The sequence below is a fragment of the Micromys minutus genome, assembly GCF_963924665.1.
Source record: "Micromys minutus genome assembly, chromosome: 4".
Taxonomy (NCBI): Eukaryota; Metazoa; Chordata; class Mammalia; order Rodentia; family Muridae; genus Micromys; species Micromys minutus.
In genome coordinates this window covers 28,705,764-28,724,628 of record NC_137973.1, presented here as the reverse complement: position 1 = coordinate 28,724,628, position 18,865 = coordinate 28,705,764, and the positions used below count along the sequence as shown (strand labels likewise).

The window sequence follows — 18,865 nt, the reverse complement described above, 5'->3', positions numbered from 1 at the left end:
TGTTTTTATAGCTCCCAATTTGATCCAGTATGTGTAAATTCATCTTTCTTTCTAGAAAAGTTATGTATACACACACACACACACACACACACACACATATATAATATATACTATTATATAACATACATAATGTAACACAAGTATAGTGCTTGCCTTTGTATTCTGTTTTAGCTGTGAATGTCATCTCTGGCTAATCAGAAAATTTGCTATAAGTAGTCACATTAATTTTGATTTTTTTTTTTCAAAATGGAGCAAGAATGTGCTCTCTTGAGTTAGAAGTTGTGATCACTAGAAATACAAGGTTATTGATCAATATCCATTAGTCTGCCATGTTTTCAAGGATATTGCTCTAAGGTACCCTTTCATGTCACCTACATGTGGAGTTCCATGACAGACATGGATAAATCTGCGGGAAAGATAGGGATAAACTATTATTGTTATTTCTGAAAACACAGAGGAGATTCCTCTCCTGGATCTGTCTTATGGTGTATACACTAGTATGCTAAGTCAACCCTACTCCCATTTGGATACCCTCTCAATACTCCAGTCCATATTGTTTCAAGTTGAACTGTTTATTGTATCCCTGACCAAAATACTCTGCCTTTTGGAGTCTGTACACTGCTTAGTTACATCTCCTTCCATTAAACACCTCAAGCTAGACTAAAACATTTTAAATATTTTTCCTATCTCTCATGCTTCTGTCACATAATGTATATTATTTTTAGCTTATATTTTTATGCAGGCTTATTCTGCATCTTCTATGCGACAGTTTTTAGTTCTGTACCATAACATCTGTAATTGTAAAAAATTATAATAAATATCTCAACTCCTCCATCTCTTTTAGTCATCTTTCAGCTTGTAATTTTGTTCTCTGTGGCGCTTCCTTGCCTGAAGAGTTCTAAATTCCTTTACTTGACATCACAGCCCTGTCACAGTTATGCATGCATTATATCCTTCAGGCTCCTCTTCCTCCACAAACATTGTGGAAAAATCATGTTAAAACAATAAGTCCTGCTGAACCTCTATGTATGTCATGCTCACTATGTGAGAGTTGCTCAGTTAGGACCCTCTTGAATTGTCCATCACCTTGTGCACAGAACATTATTTGTCATCTCCAGAGAAGCTGCCATTTTTCAAACACACTAGTTTTACCACTTACAAAATATCCATTTTATTCTAATTACTTATTTTTGTGTCTGTGCTGTATCCTCAGTTTTGGCACTGACTGTCTCTGAATCCTGTTTTGTTTTCTTAGATCCTGTTAGCCATGTCTGAACCATGTGCAAATAAGGCCGAACAAGGGCTTGCCAATACTGTTTATATTTGAAAATACAATACTTTAATGCCATTTATAAAGCTTTATGCCCTCAAATCCTATTTTCTATAGATGACTGGTCTTTTATCATTTTGAACATCAGTTAAAACACGGGGCACAGGTCTTCATTTTAAATATTTGGGTGTGATTGTGTTTGTGTGCCAGTAGCTATTGTGTCTTTATGTCTTAACATGGTATAACAATGACAATCATAAGATGAATCTCTATTGTGTCCTCGCTATGTGATGAGAATGTGCTAAGATTTTCAATGCATTACTTCTTAGCCTCAGAGCAACCCTGTGAGTTCATTCTTATTATCCCTGTTTCAGAGATGAGAGAACTGATACTGAGAAGGTGAGCAAGGAGGACTCAACCCCAGCTCATCCAGGCTCCTATTTCTACTACCTCCTGTTGCTTGGAATTTTTCTCCTTTTTTTAAAAAAAACAGCCTTATTTATAGTTCTCATTTTATTCAACAAGTTTCCCCAAGTCCTGAGCAAACTTGTCTGTGGAAATCATTGCAAAAGCAAGTGAAAGACTAGGCCATTGTGGAGGAGAGAGCAAGGTAAAGACAAAAAAGTGACGATCCAGGACTGACTTCTAAAACTATGTTACAGTTAATTTTTTCATAAGTAACTGGATGAATAGGTAAGAAGATGGCAGGTATTTTTAGAATTAAAGATCCAAGAAGATATCTAACATGAAGTACCAATTGAAATGTCATAAAATAATTTTTACAGAAACAAAGGTTAAAGGAATTCTGACTTTGGTTCTAAATTAAACTTCCTAACAACATTGAAGATTCACAATTCAGGAAGTTTTATTGTAAGTGGCAGTGGTATGATGACCAGTAAGCAATGCAATAGTAGGCTATGTGAGGAAAAGCGGATCAACCAGAACAAAGTTGGCGGTGGTCCTCCTTATTTGGTATTTATCAGATGGTTTCTGTAGTATTTTGTTCACTTTGTGTGATCACATTTCAGTAAGGCCATGGGTAACTTGATAAGTATTCTAAGGGAAACAAATGCATGATTACATGGATAAGTAGTAAAGAGAATAGGTTTAACTAGATTGGCATACAGATGGGCCATGGATGGATTACACCATATCTGTCTTCACATTAGTGGCCATCATATGAAGAAAAAGGGTTTGCTCAAAGTGCATAGTCCTAGAGTCGGTAGAACTCATGAACAAGAGTGATAACTTAGTCTAAGAAAGAAAAATTGTTATCATTGGAATTGCTAAAATGTTACAGTAATTAATTGTAGAGATGGTAGTTCCTAATTACTGTATAGGTGACTTGGACTAGATGAGACCTTTCTTGGCCATGAGATAATCTAGCTCTTTTATACTGTGGATTAAGACTAGGAGTTCTAGTATTGGATTACTGCTAAATACAAGAGTAAAGACCCTTGTGTGTAACCTAGGACTTTGATCCTACCTCCCCTTTGCATTGAACCAGATTGCATTACTTGCTAGGAAATTGGCCCAAGACAGGAATCTTTTTGAGGGACTTTAGTGTGGGAATTTGGGAACATTTTTATTCTACGATCTATTTCTCTGTGTTTCAAGAATATGTCTTTATATAATTTGATTTATCAAAATGCCAAGGCTGTTTGCTCAGTGTGGTTTAGTGACTGCAGGGGTGTCAGGGGTGTAAAAAGAAGATAGTACTCTGATGCCAACTTCTGCCCCAGTTCACTTTAGCATAACTAGATACCATTTGCATACTTGCTCTTTAAATTTTGAATCCAAAGAACTTTTTTTCTTTGATGCCTTTAAGAACATTGTGTATAGAGTTCTGATACAGGAGATATTTCTATCTCTGGAGTCCCTATTCTTTGTCTTATTGTTACCATGCAATGAATGGTTTCAGAGGTGTGTTAGGTATATGTAGTTATATGTTATAGCTGCTAGGATTTGTTAAGGGGTGAAGAGAACTCCCCCAAGAATAAGAGTTATTGACAAATCATAAATTAAAAGATTTCAATCACAATCATTCAATTGATTGTCCCTCCCTTTCCCTATCCAGTAGACTAGAAAGACATATGTTGCCATATGGCCTCTGGGGTGCTGATGTGGGTCAGGTTGTCACAATTCAAGGGATCAGCCCTTTGAGATGTGTGACTGAGGTTGTAGGAGTGAAGGGGAGTTGGAATTTGTGGTTAGATGATTTCCTACGGGACCTGTAGTCATCTCCTGGGAGTTGCTCTTTTGGGGTTAGAATTTTTCCAGGTCAATATTCTTTCAGGTTTCTCGGCATATTAAAAGCTGATTTTCCTGCTTTGCAATTAGGTGATAGAGCAGAAAAGAAACTGGATACATCTCTATTTGATGCTTGACTTTTTAAAGACACTGGTAGAAGAAAGTAATATTGATCTCAAGCAAGATTTTCAAGTTGCTTTCAGTTCTCCTGGCCTGTTCTCTCTGTCCTGTCCTGTCCTGTCCTGTCTCATCCTGTACTCCCCCTTTCTTTCCCTCTTGTCCCCCCTTCTCTCCTCTCCTTTTTTTTTTTTTTTTCTTGTTTTAAATTAGTTCATTTGGGGGGGGGTGCTGTTGGCTGGTTTTTTTGTTTTTGTTTTTGTTTTTGTTTTGTTTTTGTTTTTTGTTTGTTTTCTTTGTAACATGGTTGTGCAGTTAAGGTGAGAAACTCTTATGGTTGATTCTTGAATCATAAGATTTTTAGGTCTTTAGGTGACTGCATCAGCAATGAATGTCGTCATCGGTGAAGAACAGACCACTAGGCATTCCATGTCTCACAGAAGCAAACAGTGAGGATTAGTGACAGTGATGAACAATCAGAATATTAAATAAAATAGTTCAGCCAGGATGAAGGCATTATAGGATGTTTGAGGCTTTAAAAATGTTATCTGTCCAAACAGGGTCTAGCATAGTACATAATTACAGGAGGATGTGGAAGATCAAAGAAGTGGAATGGAAATATGCTCCCTCTCTTTTTGCCTTTTCCCTTGAAGGTATTCTGATAGTATAGATAGAAATCAGGAGAAAGATAAGTACATAGACAGATTTGTAAGAATATTTTTTTGAGTGGGATCTTCTGCAGGGCACTAAGGGAAAGTCAGATGGAGATAAATTCCAATAGTTAGGGTCATTGCACTCATTCAATAAACACACGGCAACTCGTTCATCACCATGTTTGTCACAGGACTACAAATGAGTAAGGCATGCTCTCTGTTCCCAAATAGTTCATAATTGGATGAGGAAAGCAGACATGTAAGAAGTGTGTGCTAATAAAGGTATCTGTAGATGAATAGAAGAGATGAGAAGGCAACTCACTGTTTAGAGGTCAAGAGGAGCTGATATATGAGGTTAAGAGTGTCAGTTCATAGGAAGCTGGAGAGATGTTTGAGTAATGGCACTGACAGCTCTTACAGGGGACCGGGTTCTAGTCTCAGCATTCACATGACACACACACAAACATTAGTAACTGTAGTTCCAGAATATTTGGCACCCTCTTCTGGCTACAGAAAACATTGGGCACAAATGTATTACACCGACATAGAAGCAGTCATCTATCTAAACAGCTACATATCTAAAAATAAAATAAAATGAATGAAGTATAATGGAAGAGAATAGGAGATGTTTATCACCAAAGGCCATATAAGAAAACCCCCAAAGCCAGGTCAAAGCATATGAACATTATCTGATGTGGATATTTGCTTATTTACATTAGATAGCAATGGAAGATTTTACAAACTAGAATTCTGACAAGATCAGATATTTTCAGTAAAAATGACTTTTAGGCAAATGGAGGAAAGATTGAGTTCATCATAGACTATTTAAATGAAAGAAAAGAGATACAGTTTCAAAGTAAGGCATTGACAGTGGTGCTGAAGAAAGATGTTTCCTGAAGCAGTTCTTATTGATGAACTGGATAAGAAGGATGAAGCAGAGTGACGAACAAGAAGCAATCGATTAGTTAAAACTCTGCCAAACATCTGTGTTGGGCAACTTAGTAATGACAGCCCAACAGTGTCTCTCAGAATTCAGAGGTAGAAGAAGAGGTTTAGATAAGCAGGTATTTGGGGTTGATATCACAGAGACCTTATCAATTGCTAAAAGGACATTAGGGCTCATCACATCAGGTTTTAAATCTTAGATATAGGCTTTTGAAGAACAAAGAACAGTTTCTATAATGAAGACAAGAAATCAGATGATGGGTGTGTTATCATGAGTACAAGGGATCAAGGACAGGGTTTAATATAGGAGACCTGATGGTTGCTCCTGAATTGCAGGTAACTTCTATCTTTATCCTCCTCCTATGGAAGGTCACTGCCTCTTCTGAGTGATAAACTTCTTAAACTTCAATAAACTTCTACTGCTGAAGACTGTATCTACTCAGCACTTACTTTCTGTCAACATAGACTTTATTTTCCCTTTGTTCATCTCTTGGTTACTCATACATCACATTTCACCACCTACATGTTGTAGAATAGGCAGATGTTTGATTAATAATCTCCATGATTATTGGTGTAGCCAGCTTCAGCCTTTGGTTACACCACACCCCTCTCACCTAGATGTAGACAGATCAGGGACCAGAATAGTGCACATGGCTTAGTTGTTGTCCAGAAGGGTTGCATAGTTTAATAGTCTGGGAACTTGATGAGTTCAGGAGGTGAACATCAAAACAACTGATGTTATTCAGGTATATTTTATGCTATTTCTGATTATAGCAAAAGTTAAAAAAAAAAGCAGGATTCTAAATTACCAGGTGTGTAGAAAAGTCACTGAGACCCAAGGATACAGACTAAGATGATTATCTTTGTGATTTGGGTAATGATTTTTGTTGTTGTTGTTGACCTCATAGATTCTGACATAAATGGTGATATTGTTGTGGACACATTACACCAACATGTCTGGTCTTATTAGCAGAATCCCTATTAAGTGTGACTTTCCCAGTTTCTTAGGATGTTTGTTTCAAGGGATTTATCTTATTTTAGGATATCTAGATAACTCAGGACAATGTCTAACATAACTGGGTCAAATAAAAATTGGCACCATCTCCTAGAGTGGATGACAAGATAATCGTGCCCATTTAGAGCTCTCAGGTCTTTTGCCTTGAGTTGTTTGTTTGTTGCTTTCAGAGTGACTTTTCTGCCCTTCTGTGGTAGGCAGTACTTTTGAGGTTGATATCTGTTAGGATTGGGGGGAGGAGGTCTTTTCAACATTTGTTTAATCATTGAATTCATATTTCCTAGAATGTCTTTTTTCTTTTCTTTTTCCTTTTCTTTCTTTTTTTTTTTTTTTTTTTTTTTTTACCACATTTCATCATTTCCTTAACAAGGTTATCAGTTTAATTATCCTAGCAAAGTATAATCTGAAAATGTTTTATATGATATTTATATTTAAAGTAATTCAGAGAAAACTACACCAGATGTGATGGTCTGCACTTTTAATCTCAGCACTCAAGGAGTAGAAGCAGGCCAGGTGGATCTCTGTGAATTCAAGGCTTGGTCTACAAAGGGAGCTCCAGACAAGCTGGGGCTACATATCGAACAGGTAGACAGACAAAAGAAGATTACATTTTCTTTCACAGTATGAACTTAATAGACTTCAAGTTATAAAGTTATAAGGACTCTGGATACGGTACATGAAAACTACTTCTAGGAACTGAACTGTATTTCTATGCACCACTATGTATCTATTATTGGTTTCTCATTTAGGGCTAATGTTACAAAATCCACTGTGGACATGACAGCATGCTCTCACAAACCTCTCAACCTGGCATTTTAGGACTGGCTCCTCCGGTTATAAGCTGAATGTCTTAACCTCTCCTCCTTTGTTTTCTCATATTCAGAGTGAGGGCACTGCTTTGTATGGTTCTTTTCTTTAAATTTCTTAAAAATTATTTTATTGGATTCTCTCTGTATTTACATTTTAAATGTTATCTGCTTCTCCCTGCCGTACCCATCCTCCATCCTCCTTCCCCCTCAACTTGTCTCCACAAAGGTGCACCCTCTCCCATTCACCCTCTCCACCTCAGTGCCTTGGCATTCCCATACATTGGGAAAATGCACCCTCACTGGATCAAAGGTCTCTTCTGACATTGATGCCAGACAGCAATATCCTCTGCTCCATATACTGGAGTCATGGGTCTCTCCATATGTGGTCAATGGTTGGTGTTTTAGTCCGTGGGAGTTGTGGAAGTTTTGGTTGGTTGATAATGTTGCTCTTCCCGTGAGGTTGCAAACCCTTTTTGCTCCTTCAATTCTTCCTTTAGCACCTTCGTTGGGGTCCCTCTGTTCAGTCCAATGATTAGCTGCAGGCATCCTCAATTGTATCTGTATGACTCTGGCAGAGCCTCTGATGAGGCATCCATATTTGGTTCCTGCCAGTAAGTACTTCTTGGCATCAGCAATAGTGCTTGGGTTTATTGGGTGCATATGGGGTGGATCCCCAGGTGAGGCAGTCTCTGGATAATCTTTTCTCCAATCCCTGCTCCTCTATTTGTCCCTTTATTTCCTCCCATGAATGTTTTGTTCTTCCTTCTAAGAAAGACTGAGACATCCACTTTCTGGCCTCCCTTCTCTTTGAGCTTCATAAGTTCTGTGGATAGTTTCTTGAGTATTCTGAGCTTTTTTGGCTAGTATCTGCTTATAAGTGTGTACATACCATGAGTGTTCTTTTGTGACTGGGTTACCTCACTCAGGATGATACCTTCAAGTTCCATCCATTTGCCTAAGAGTGTCATGAACTCATTGTTTTTAAGAGCTGAGTAGTACTCCATTGTGTATATGTACCACAATTTCTATATCCATTCCTCTGTTGAAGGACATCTGGGTTCTTTTCAACTTCTGACTAGTATAAATAAGGCTGCTATGAACATGGTTGAGCATGTGTCCTTGTTAGATGTTGGAGCTTCATTTGGGTATATGCCCAGGAGTGCTACAGCTGGGTTCTCAGGTTATACTATGTCCAATTTTCGAAGGAACTGTCAGACTGATTTCTAGAGTGATTGTATCATTTTACAGTCCCACAAACAGTGAAGGAGTGTTTCTCTTTCTCCACAACCTCACCAGAATTGGCTGTCATCTGAGTTTTTGATCTTAGCCATTCTGACTGGTAGGATATGGAATCTTAGGGTTGTTTTGATTTGCATTTCATTCATGACTAAGGATGTTGAACATTTCTTTAGGTACTTCTCAGCTATTTGATATTTCTCAGTTGAAAATTCTTTGGTTAGCTCTGTACCCCATTTTTTAATAGGATTGTTTGATTCTCTAGAGTCTAGCTTTTTGAGTTTGTTGTATATGTTGGATACTAGCCCTCTATCAGATGTAGGATTGGTAAAGATTTTTTCCTAATTTGTTGGTTGCTGTTTTGTCCTTTTGTCAGTGTCCTTTGCCTTACAGAAGCTTTGCAATTTTATGAGGTCCTATTTGTGGATTCTTGATCTTAGAGCATAGGCAATTGGTGTTCTGTTCAGGAAATATTCTCCTGTGCCTATGTGTTCTAAACTCTTCCCCACTTCCTGTTCTATTAGTTTCAGTGTACCTGGTTTTATATAGAGATCTTTGATCCACTTGCACAAGGAGATAAGAAAGGATCCATTTGCATTTTCTGCATGCTGAGCGCCAGTTAAACCAGCACCATTTGTCAGCGGCTGTCCTTTTTCCATTGAATGTTTTTATCTCCTTTGTCAAAGATCAAGTGTGGGTTCATTCTTGAGGGTATTAAAGGAATTACAAGTCAAGCTGTGGTTCTTTGGCAGTAGGTAGTACTGGATAACTATGCAGTCTTACTGAATCACTAGACACATCATGAGACATTTATTTCAACAAATTTTCTTGCACATTTGTGGATGTTTATCAAGAGATGTTTGTGAGCTGCTGACATGGCTTCTGGGAACCAAACTCAGGTTCTCTGCAGGAACAGCAGGAGCAGGTGCTCTTAAGCACTGAACCATCTCTCCTGTACCACAAACTATCTTTTAAAGTTTGGTAGAACTCCTTAGCAATTCAGGTGTGATGTTTGGTTTGGAGATGGAAGAGTACTTCTTGGATTATCAGGTGAATGCTTAACTGCTTGTTGACTCGAATTTATCTGTTTCTTCTTGAACTGGTTTTGTAGGAAGTTTTGTAACTTATGTGTCATGTTTCCTTCTATTGTTTATTTCACCATTTTAAGTTTCTGCTATGTTATTATTTTTTCACAGACTTTCTCATTAGCATTGCCTGGAGTACTTTATGGTACTGTGCAATGTGCCCATTATTACTGCAAAATATTTGAAAACATGGAGTGTGTGACAAAACTTTGTATCCCCAGTATGTACGAAATCAGGCATGTAGGACCCAATAAACTTATTTAATTGAAAAACAAGCAAGCAAGCAAAATCCCCATGTTCTTTGTATTTCCATGTGCCTAACTATTACCAAAGAAACATTATTTGGTTCACAGTTGTTTTTCCCTTCAAGAAATTTGCATTTTTGTTAGGCAACACAAAGATACAAAAGATAAAATTAGTCACAGGTATAAGCATCTTTGTAAAGCTGGCATTTGCAAATGGTGATTGGAAACTTGTTATGGAGATGTTTCAGTTCCCTTTCTGTATTTTAACTGTTTTGAGAATAGTTCTTTTCCATTGCTCACACCTAAACACTCATGCTAACTAGTACCTTCCAGTTACTTGGACAGTGTCTTAGTTAGGGTTTTACTGTTGTGAACAGACACAATGACCAAGGCAATTCTTATAAGTGACAACATTTAATTGGGGCTGGCGTGCAGGTTCAGATGTTTAGTCCCTTATCAAGGTGGGACCATGGCATCGTCTAGGCAGGCACGATGCATGATGTAGAACTCTACATCTTCATCTGAAGGCTGCTAGCAGAAAACTGATTTCCAGGCAGCTCAGATGAGGGTCTTAAAGCTCACACCCACAGTGCCACACCCACTCCAATAAGTCCACACCTACTCAAACAGAGCTACACCTTCTAATAGTGCCCACTCCCTGGGTGGAGCATATACAAACCATCACGGACACTGATTTGTTCTTATTGTTGAGAGTAATATGATCAAAAAGAGTCATGGAAGTGCAACATATGCAACTATGACTAGATAGTCTCTCAGGTGCCAACTGCCCCAAGTAATGACACAGAGACTTTTTTATTAGTTATTTTATTTATTTACATCCTTAATGCCACCCCCTCCAAATCCCCTGCAGAGTCCCTTCCTCACCTGAAGAAGATGTACTCTCCCCCCCCACCCTCAAGATATCTCTCCTACCCTGGGGCCCCTGGCACATATGTAGCATAGGACTGACTTGTCTGGCCTCAGTAGGAAAGGATGTACCTAATGCTGTAGAGACATGATGCCCCAAGGTAGGGCAGATATCTCTGGGGGTAGGGGGACCACTCTCTCTGGGTGAGGAGAGAGGAAAGAAGGAAGGACTCTGCAGAGAATCGAGGGGGGACACTTGGGATATATATAAATAAAATAACTAATAAAAAAGGCCTCTGTGTCATTACTTGGGGGCAATTGGCACCTCAGAGGTTTATAAAACACTGAAACAGGTGAGGCTTTATAAAACTATAATTCCAAAGTCCTGTCAGTAATCAGATCTCTGTCTGTAATCAGATTTCTGCCTGTAATGAGATATCTGCTGATACAGAAATCAGCATCTGAATAATAAAAAAGCAATTTATACACAGTGTCCAAAAATATCACCCCAAGATTTCCCCCCTATAGTCAAATGAAAGGCTCATTCTCTAACATCAATAAATTATGTAATAATAAGAACAATTATGAGAACTATCAGGTAAGAATTACATTCATAATGTCCAGTTCATTTGTATTTGGCAACCTTGGAGAAAGCATTCTGCTCTCTATCCTGTCTTGATAAGTTCAGAGTTCTGTACTGAACTCACTTTCTGTCATAACTTGCATTAATTAACCTTTTAAAACATCTTTTTAGACCTTATATTTTTTTCCCTAAACCGGTCAAAAGTTAAGCTCAATGTGACAATACAACTATCTAGTCTTCAATTCCATTAGAAACCGAGAAGAAAAACTATGACCTGAATAAAGAAGAAATTTAGAGCAGTGTCCAAAACTGTAGAAATGACAGAGACTGCTCACTGCCTAGATCGTTATCTAAGATACGGATATATCTGGATATGGGAGCATTTGTCTTTGGTGTACAGGCTCAGAATACCTGACAGACTTTTTGTGAAGCAGGGATTATGAAGAATGGCCCTACTTTGTCCTGACAAAGTTCAACTTTTATGTCCCTCATGTCCTACTTGTCCACAGTATGGACACCATGCTGTCATCAGTGATTCAAGGGCAGGTTTTTGTCCAGTGGCTAACGTTGCCACATTTGAAGCAAACTCCATATAGAGTTTCTTCAATGCTCACCATCTTTGAAGTAGCATTGAGTGCTGCCAGGTATAGACACAGCTCACTCTTAGGAAAAGCCTTATGCTATGAAAGCTTCTTAAATTCCATATTGTGTAGACCTCTGAAGGATTTTCTAAATGTGGCTTATATCTAGTTATTTATTGTCTGTTTAACTTTCAAAGGAGACTAAATAAAGATTATTTCTGTAAACAACTAAAGTAGTACCAAACATGACTACAAGTTTGATTGACCAACTAGTTAATACTTTAAAAATGATCCTAGTCAGTTTTCAGTAGCAGCTTTCAATTACTAGAACTTTACATTACATTTTTAAATGAGTTTCATAGGGTTAATACCTTAAGGAAGAGTTGAAACATATACAGTGCACTGTAACAAAAATAACCTTAAATTTCTATCAATATACAAAAATCCATGCCAATGTAAAGCACTTAGCTTTCTGTTTCTTTCTAGTCTGAAAGCAGAAAAAATCTGCCCTTTTGTTCTCTTATTCTTATGCCCTCACTTCCTCTTTTTTCCTAAAACTAGATAGGAGAGAAATAAGGAATGATGGGAGAAAGAAAAAGAAGTGATCCCTAATTTACTTTGTTGCTTCCCTGAGGAAGGCCATTAACAACTTGTAACTGATCCCCCCACCCCCCATGATACATACTGATGACTCTGTAGCCAATGAGATTCACTGGCTCTGTAGAGATGTCTCAGTTGTTCCCATGTAGAGGATTCAGCATTCACGTCACCTGTCTTGTTCTTCTTGACTTCTTTCTTCATGTCTGAAGCCATGATTTTCACATCTCCCCTGGTCAAGTGTAATCTTTATTAATTTTGAAAGAAATCACAGCGTTTCATTTCCTGTTGAAACAGAGACAAACACATTGCCTGACTTCTGCTCTGAAGTTAACTGTCTAAATCTCATTCCTCCATTTTTATTTTTTTCGGATTTTTTTTTTTTAAATAACAAAAACATGGGAATTCCATGATCTGGTGGACTCTTCTATATGTTGAGCTGACAACTGTTCACGGACTAGCTCTTTGAGTGCCTGTAATTTTTATTAGTCAGCTACCTTAATGTAGGGCAGTTGGTGTTCTATCAGCAGTGGCTCCTCCATATAAAACTGAAGAGCCAACATCTGCTGTGTCCTGCTTATGGACAACCTGGATAGTCTACTTTTGATGACATCTTTCAATATTTTCTCAGAAGCAATTCTTTTAAAAATTTCTGGTTTATTTCTGAGATTTGCAGAATGTGTCTTCTATTGTTGTAACCAGTCTTGCCCCATGAATTCATGGCTATATTAGCCACATATCGTCTTTATTTTTTTTATTTGATTTTTCTGTCCCTAAACACCTAGACCATCTTATACTTTCTTTACCAAAGAAAATTTTGTAACCCCTGGAGATCGAAAATTCACCCCTTTAAGAAGCCAATCTGTAGTTCAAGATTTTGATTAATTTATTGTTACATGTTCTTTTGTATCTACCAAATCTCCAATTTTAATATCTCATCTGTTTTATCTATTGAAGCAGCTCTAAATTTGATAGATATAGCCATTAATCGCTAATGGCTATATCTAAAGCAATGTTGTTTAATTGTTCTGTGGATAAGTTTCCCGGCCATTGACCTAAAATGGTCAACTTGAATTTGATGTTGGGCCCTTTGAAATTCACCATGGGATATTTTTCCAGCAAGCAGTTACTTTGTTGGCCTGCCCCTTTTTGATCTGTGCTCAGTAGTGCAATGCTGGTCTTTGCCCCAACATCTGCATTTGCTGGACAGTCTAGGCCTTCTTTCAGAAGCTTGGCTCTGCCTGCAATTTTTTTTGAGATGACCTTGCTTACCACAGTCAAGGTATTTGACAGTTTGGCTTTTCTTGAAACCTTTAGAGATTACTTTTATTGAAGTCGCTTCATAAGTATGCTGTCCAGTGTCAGCCATATTTCTAATCCATTCCCCTGTGGTACATATCTTGCATTTAGAGGCCTGATCACACCTTTTCCTTCGGAATTAACATTTTCAAAAGCCAAAGATTCGGTTAGTATTTGCCTAGCTCCCAAATCTGATACTTTCTATTTATAGCTGAGGTCAATCATTGTAAAATATCAGTGAATGCTTCCTTTGCACCTTGTATAACTTAATAAGTAGTTTAGCCCTTTTTCTTGTTTTTATTTACCCTTGTCCCAGAACTTAAAGTTGCCATAGGGCACAGTGCCAAGACAGCATTATCATATTCAACCTGGACTTGCACATCAGCATATCAATGTTCATTGATGATGGGGGATATTTTCTTTCTTTCTTTCTTTCTTTCTTTCTTTCTTTCTTTCTTTCTTTCTTTCTTTCTTTCTTTCTTTCTTTCCTTCTTTCTTTCTTTCTTTCTTTCTTTTTTTACAACTACAGAACACTTCTTTATTTTTCACTAAGACTTTCCCAGAGGATATAACTAACCTCACCTTTTACCCCCCCCCCCCCCCCACGAAGGGTTAGTATGTTCACTGCTATAAAGCAGATTCGGACAGTTTCAAGGACTGGAACCAATTTTAAAATGGCAAAACAAAATGCTTTCTATCTGAATTATCATAAAAATGTTTAAGTAAAAGAAAAAGAAAGTAAAGGAGCAAAGGGACAATGGTGGCTTCAGAGTGAAAAGTTCATTCACGGTTCCTGTCAATCTTGGCTCGAGTGTAACCAAGTAGAAACTGGCTCGCTACCATACAAAAGGTTCACTACAGCGCACTGTATGCACCTGCTCCAAGTCCACCCCCAGCCCCTAATGCTTCCAACTCAAATACTTCCCAGTCTGATGGGCCTGTCGACGGATGAGCATGTAGATCTTCTCTTTGATCCAGTCTTTGTTATATGGCTGGTATGTCTGTGTATCAGTTCTGTAAACAAGACCGCTGAGATCTGCTAGATTGTCAATAAAATCAAACGACTGACTGATACCATATGTGATGAAAGGGCTGTTGGGATTCATTCTCTTCAGATATTCTTCATACATTTTACAAACACCTTCCATGCAATCATTCAAAGACTCATAGTCAGTGTAAGTCCTGCCTTCTGGCCTCTTGGTAGGCTGTACCAGCAAAATGGTGTGAGACATTGTGCCAGACGCTTTGCTGCAGCTTCTTCTAATACCTCCGCCGCCGCACATGAGTTCAGCCACAACCCTACTTCTCTGTTCTATCTCCTTAGTTTCTTCTTTCCATCATGATCTCTATTGTAACTGAGGACCAGCTTCTCATTTGCTTTTGTCATATTTTTTTTCCAGTCTTGAGGGGATTACTCAATTTGAATCACCCAAGAATTTAATATCAGCTTCATGAATGATGAATGCATACCATATGAATTGAAGGCTTCTCATATTTTTATTACTTTTATATTTTTCTTTTCCCTGTAGCTCTAAAGCCCTTTTCTTCGAGAGATCATAGATATCCCCTATGATTATTAAGAATAAATTATCAAATACCATAGTAATAATAATTATAGTAGTATTGAGCCAGTCTCTGTTAAGACATTTGTCTTTTCAGTCCAGACACCTGATACAGTGTCTATGTGGTTTATTCTTTTTAATAATATTTAACATTCCCTCTTAGGATTAACTTTATTATGTTCAAACTATTTATTTCATTCTATGATTATTTATATCAAATTTTGTTTCTCCTTCACTGTTTTCAAATTTAATACATTACTCTTTCAGAAATTTGGGACTCTAACCTTTTAGTCTGGGCTTGGTAAAGATCTTTTCCAAATCTGTTGGTTGCCATTTTCTCCTATTGAAAATGTCCTTTGCCTTACAGAAGCTTTGCAATTTTATGGGGTCCCATTTGTCGATTCTTGATCTTAGAGCATAAGCCATTGGAGTTCTGCTCAGGAAAATTTCCCCTGTGCCCATGTGTTCTAAGCTCTTCCCTACTTTCTCTTCTGTTTGTTTCTGTTCATTTGCTTTTATATGGAGGTCCTTGATCCACTTGGACTTGAGCTTTGTACAAGGAGATAAGAATGAATCAATTTGCATTCTTCTAAATGCTGACCCCAGTTGAACCAACACCATTTGTTAAAAATACTGTCTTTTCCCCCACTGGATAGTTTTAGCTCCTTTGTCAAAGATCTAGTGACCATAGGAGTATGGGTTCATTTCTGGGTCTTCAATTCTATTCCATTGATCTACCTGCCTGTCTCTATACCAATACCAGACTTTTTTTAAAAATCACAATTGCTCTGTAATAAAACTTGAGGTTGGAGATCATGATTTCCCCAGAAATTCTTTTATTGTTAAAAGTAATTTTTGATATCTGGGGATTTTTTGCTATTCCAAATGAATTTGAAAATTGCTCTTTCCAACTCCACAAAGTATTAAATTAGATTTTGATGAGGATTGCATTGGCTCTGTAGATTGCTTTTGACAAAAGGTTCATTTTTACTTTATTAATCCTGCCAATCCATGAGCATGGGACAAAACAGCAACAACCAAGTGGGAAAAGATCTTTACCAATCGTACATCTGATGGAGGGCTAATATCCACTATATATAAAGAACTCAAGAAGTTAGACTCCAGAAAATCAAATAAGCCTATTACAAAAATGGGGAACACAAATAAACAAAGAATTTGCAACTGAGGTGGAGAAGCACCTATATAAATGTTCAACATGCTTAGTCATCAGGGAAATGCAAATCAAAACAACCCTGAGATTCCACCTCAAACCAGTCAGAATGACTCAGATTTAAAAAAAAAAAAAAAGCCCTCAGTTGACAGCTGATGCAGGTGAGGATGTGGAGAAAGAGGAGCACTGCTTCATTGTTGGTGGGATTGCAAGCTGGTACAACCACTCTGGAAATCAGTCTGTCAGTTTCTCAGAAAACTGGACATAGTACTACCTGAGAACCCAGTTATAACACTCCTGGGTATATAACCAAAGATGCTCCAACATATAACAAGGACACATGCTCTACTATGTTTATAGTATCCTTATTTATAATAGTCAGAAGCTGGAAAGAACCCAGATGTTCTTCAACAGAGGAATGGATACAGAAAATGTAGTACATTTTCACAATGGAGTATTATTTAGCTATTAAAAACAATGACTTCATAAAATTCTTAGGCAAATGGCTGGAACTAGAAAATATCCTGAGTGAACTAACAAAGGAACACACATGGTATGCACTCACTAATAAGTGGATATTGGCCCAAAATCTCGGAATGCCCATAGTACAATCCTCAGACCAGATGAAGCTCAAGAAGAAGGAAGACTAAAGAGTAGATGCTTTAGTCCTTCTTAGAAGGGGGAACAAAATATTGACAGGAGGAAATACAGAGACAAAGTGTGGAGCAGAGACTGAGGAAAGGCCATCCAGAGACTGCCCCACCTGGGGATCCATCCCATATACAGTCATCAAAACTATTGCTGATGCCAAGAAGTGCATGCTGACAGGAGCCTGATATGGCTGTCTCCTGATATTGCCAGACCCTGACAAATACAGAGGCAGACACTTTCAGCCAACCATTGGACTGAGAATGGGGTCCCTAATGGAGGAGTTAGAGAAAGGACTGAAGGAGCTGAAGGGGTTTGCAACCTTTTAGGAAAAGCAACAATATCAATCAACCAGATTCCACCAGAGCTCCCAGAGACTAAACCACCAACCAAAGAGTACACATGGAGGGACTCAGGGCTCCAGCTGCGCATGCAGCACAGGAAGACCTTATTGGGTACCAGTGGGAGGAGAAACCCTTGGTTCTGTGAAGGCTTGATGCCCCAGTGCAGGGTAATGCCAGGATGAGGAGGTTGGAGGGAACAGGTAGGTGGGAGAGCACTCTCTCACGGAGGCAGGGGGAAGAAGGGATGATATAGGGGGATTCCAGAGTGGAAACCTGGAAAGGTTTTGAAATGTAAGTAAATAGAGAAAATATACAATAAGGAAGAAAACTGTATGAGCTAGTCTGGGCTTATTTCTTCTGAGTGCTGTCTGTCTCTGGTGCTCTGTCTGCAGCTAAGCTTGTAACCTGAGCTGGCAGATGGTTCCCTGCCACTCAGGATGGTCGACTAGACTACCTCTCTGGTTCTGCCTGGCTGTAGGCTTTTCTTCTGGGCACCAGCTGGGAGCCACACATACCTGCTCCAGCCCTGGAAAGGTGTTGCCAGTGGCCATACTGGAACAGGGAAGACTGGGATTGTGCTACAGTCTCTGGGAAGTTTTTCTCATGGGCGAAAGCATGCCAGCAGAGGAGCACACCTGGGCCATAGCCTGGGCAAACACACTGATGGGCAGGTCTGGCATACTGCAGTGCCAGCAGCCAGGTGCTGTTCAGTCTGCCCCACAGAACCTGGGAAGTGCCCTAAGGCCCTGGCTCCCTGATTGCTATCTGGAAACTAGCTTTGCTGCTCAGCATGGGCTCTTAGAGGAGTTGCCCTTTAGGCCTCTTTGTGGGTAACCCCATGTTGCTAGGGAGCTTTATCTTGCATTCCACCTGGGATTTTCCCAGGCTCTAAGCTTATATTTTTAGCCTCATGGTGGCCACTAAACATAACTGGATAGTCTGTGAGTTAGAAACAGCCCAAGTAAAAACCAGAAGACATTTCATTAATTATGAAATTTTGGCCTTCGTTCCTAAGTAGCTCATATACTTAAATTGTCCCATTTTCACTAACCTACATTCTACCTGCCTTGTGCCTATTACCTCCTGAGTACCTGCACTTGCCTCTTCTTCTGCATATGACTGGTGAATCTCTCACCTCAGACTCTTTCCCAGAGCCCAGAAGTCCTGCTTATCCCTTCCTACTTAGCTATAGGCCATTCTGCTCTTTATTAAACCAATCAGATCTCTACTGGTACAAAAATCAGCATTTGTATAATACAAAGACAATATTTACACTTTATGAAAGGTCACCCCACCACATTATGTCACCTAGATGTAATATTGTCAAGCATTAAAAATTGTTTCAGTTTTGTTTTGATTCTTATGTGCCTAATTTACGTTTTTAATCTCATTTTTATCTTTGCTTTCTTATAGGTTATGCATTTGTGAATCTTTTTATTGTTATTAAATCCAGAAGTCTTGTCCATTTTCTTGCTTATCCCATTTACTTCATTGTGATTATGTTATTAAACCTTATTTCTTCTTTTCTAGTTCAACCTTATCCTTTGCTGCAGACTTTTCTCAAATTATTAGCATTTTTGCAGGATAA

General features: G+C 38.5%; 1 protein-coding gene across 1 annotated transcript; it reads right to left on the bottom strand.

Annotated features, from left to right (window-relative positions):
• Nucleotides 1-14,451: 14,451 nt before the first annotated feature.
• Nucleotides 14,452-14,784, bottom strand: LOC308420000 (enhancer of rudimentary homolog; the record flags this gene model as incomplete). Its single annotated transcript, XM_080915969.1, has 1 exon — nt 14,452-14,784. One exon carries the CDS (start codon nt 14,782-14,784, stop codon nt 14,452-14,454), a length of 333 nt encoding a protein of 110 aa, XP_080772095.1.
• Between the last annotated feature and the right edge of the window lie 4,081 nt (nt 14,785-18,865).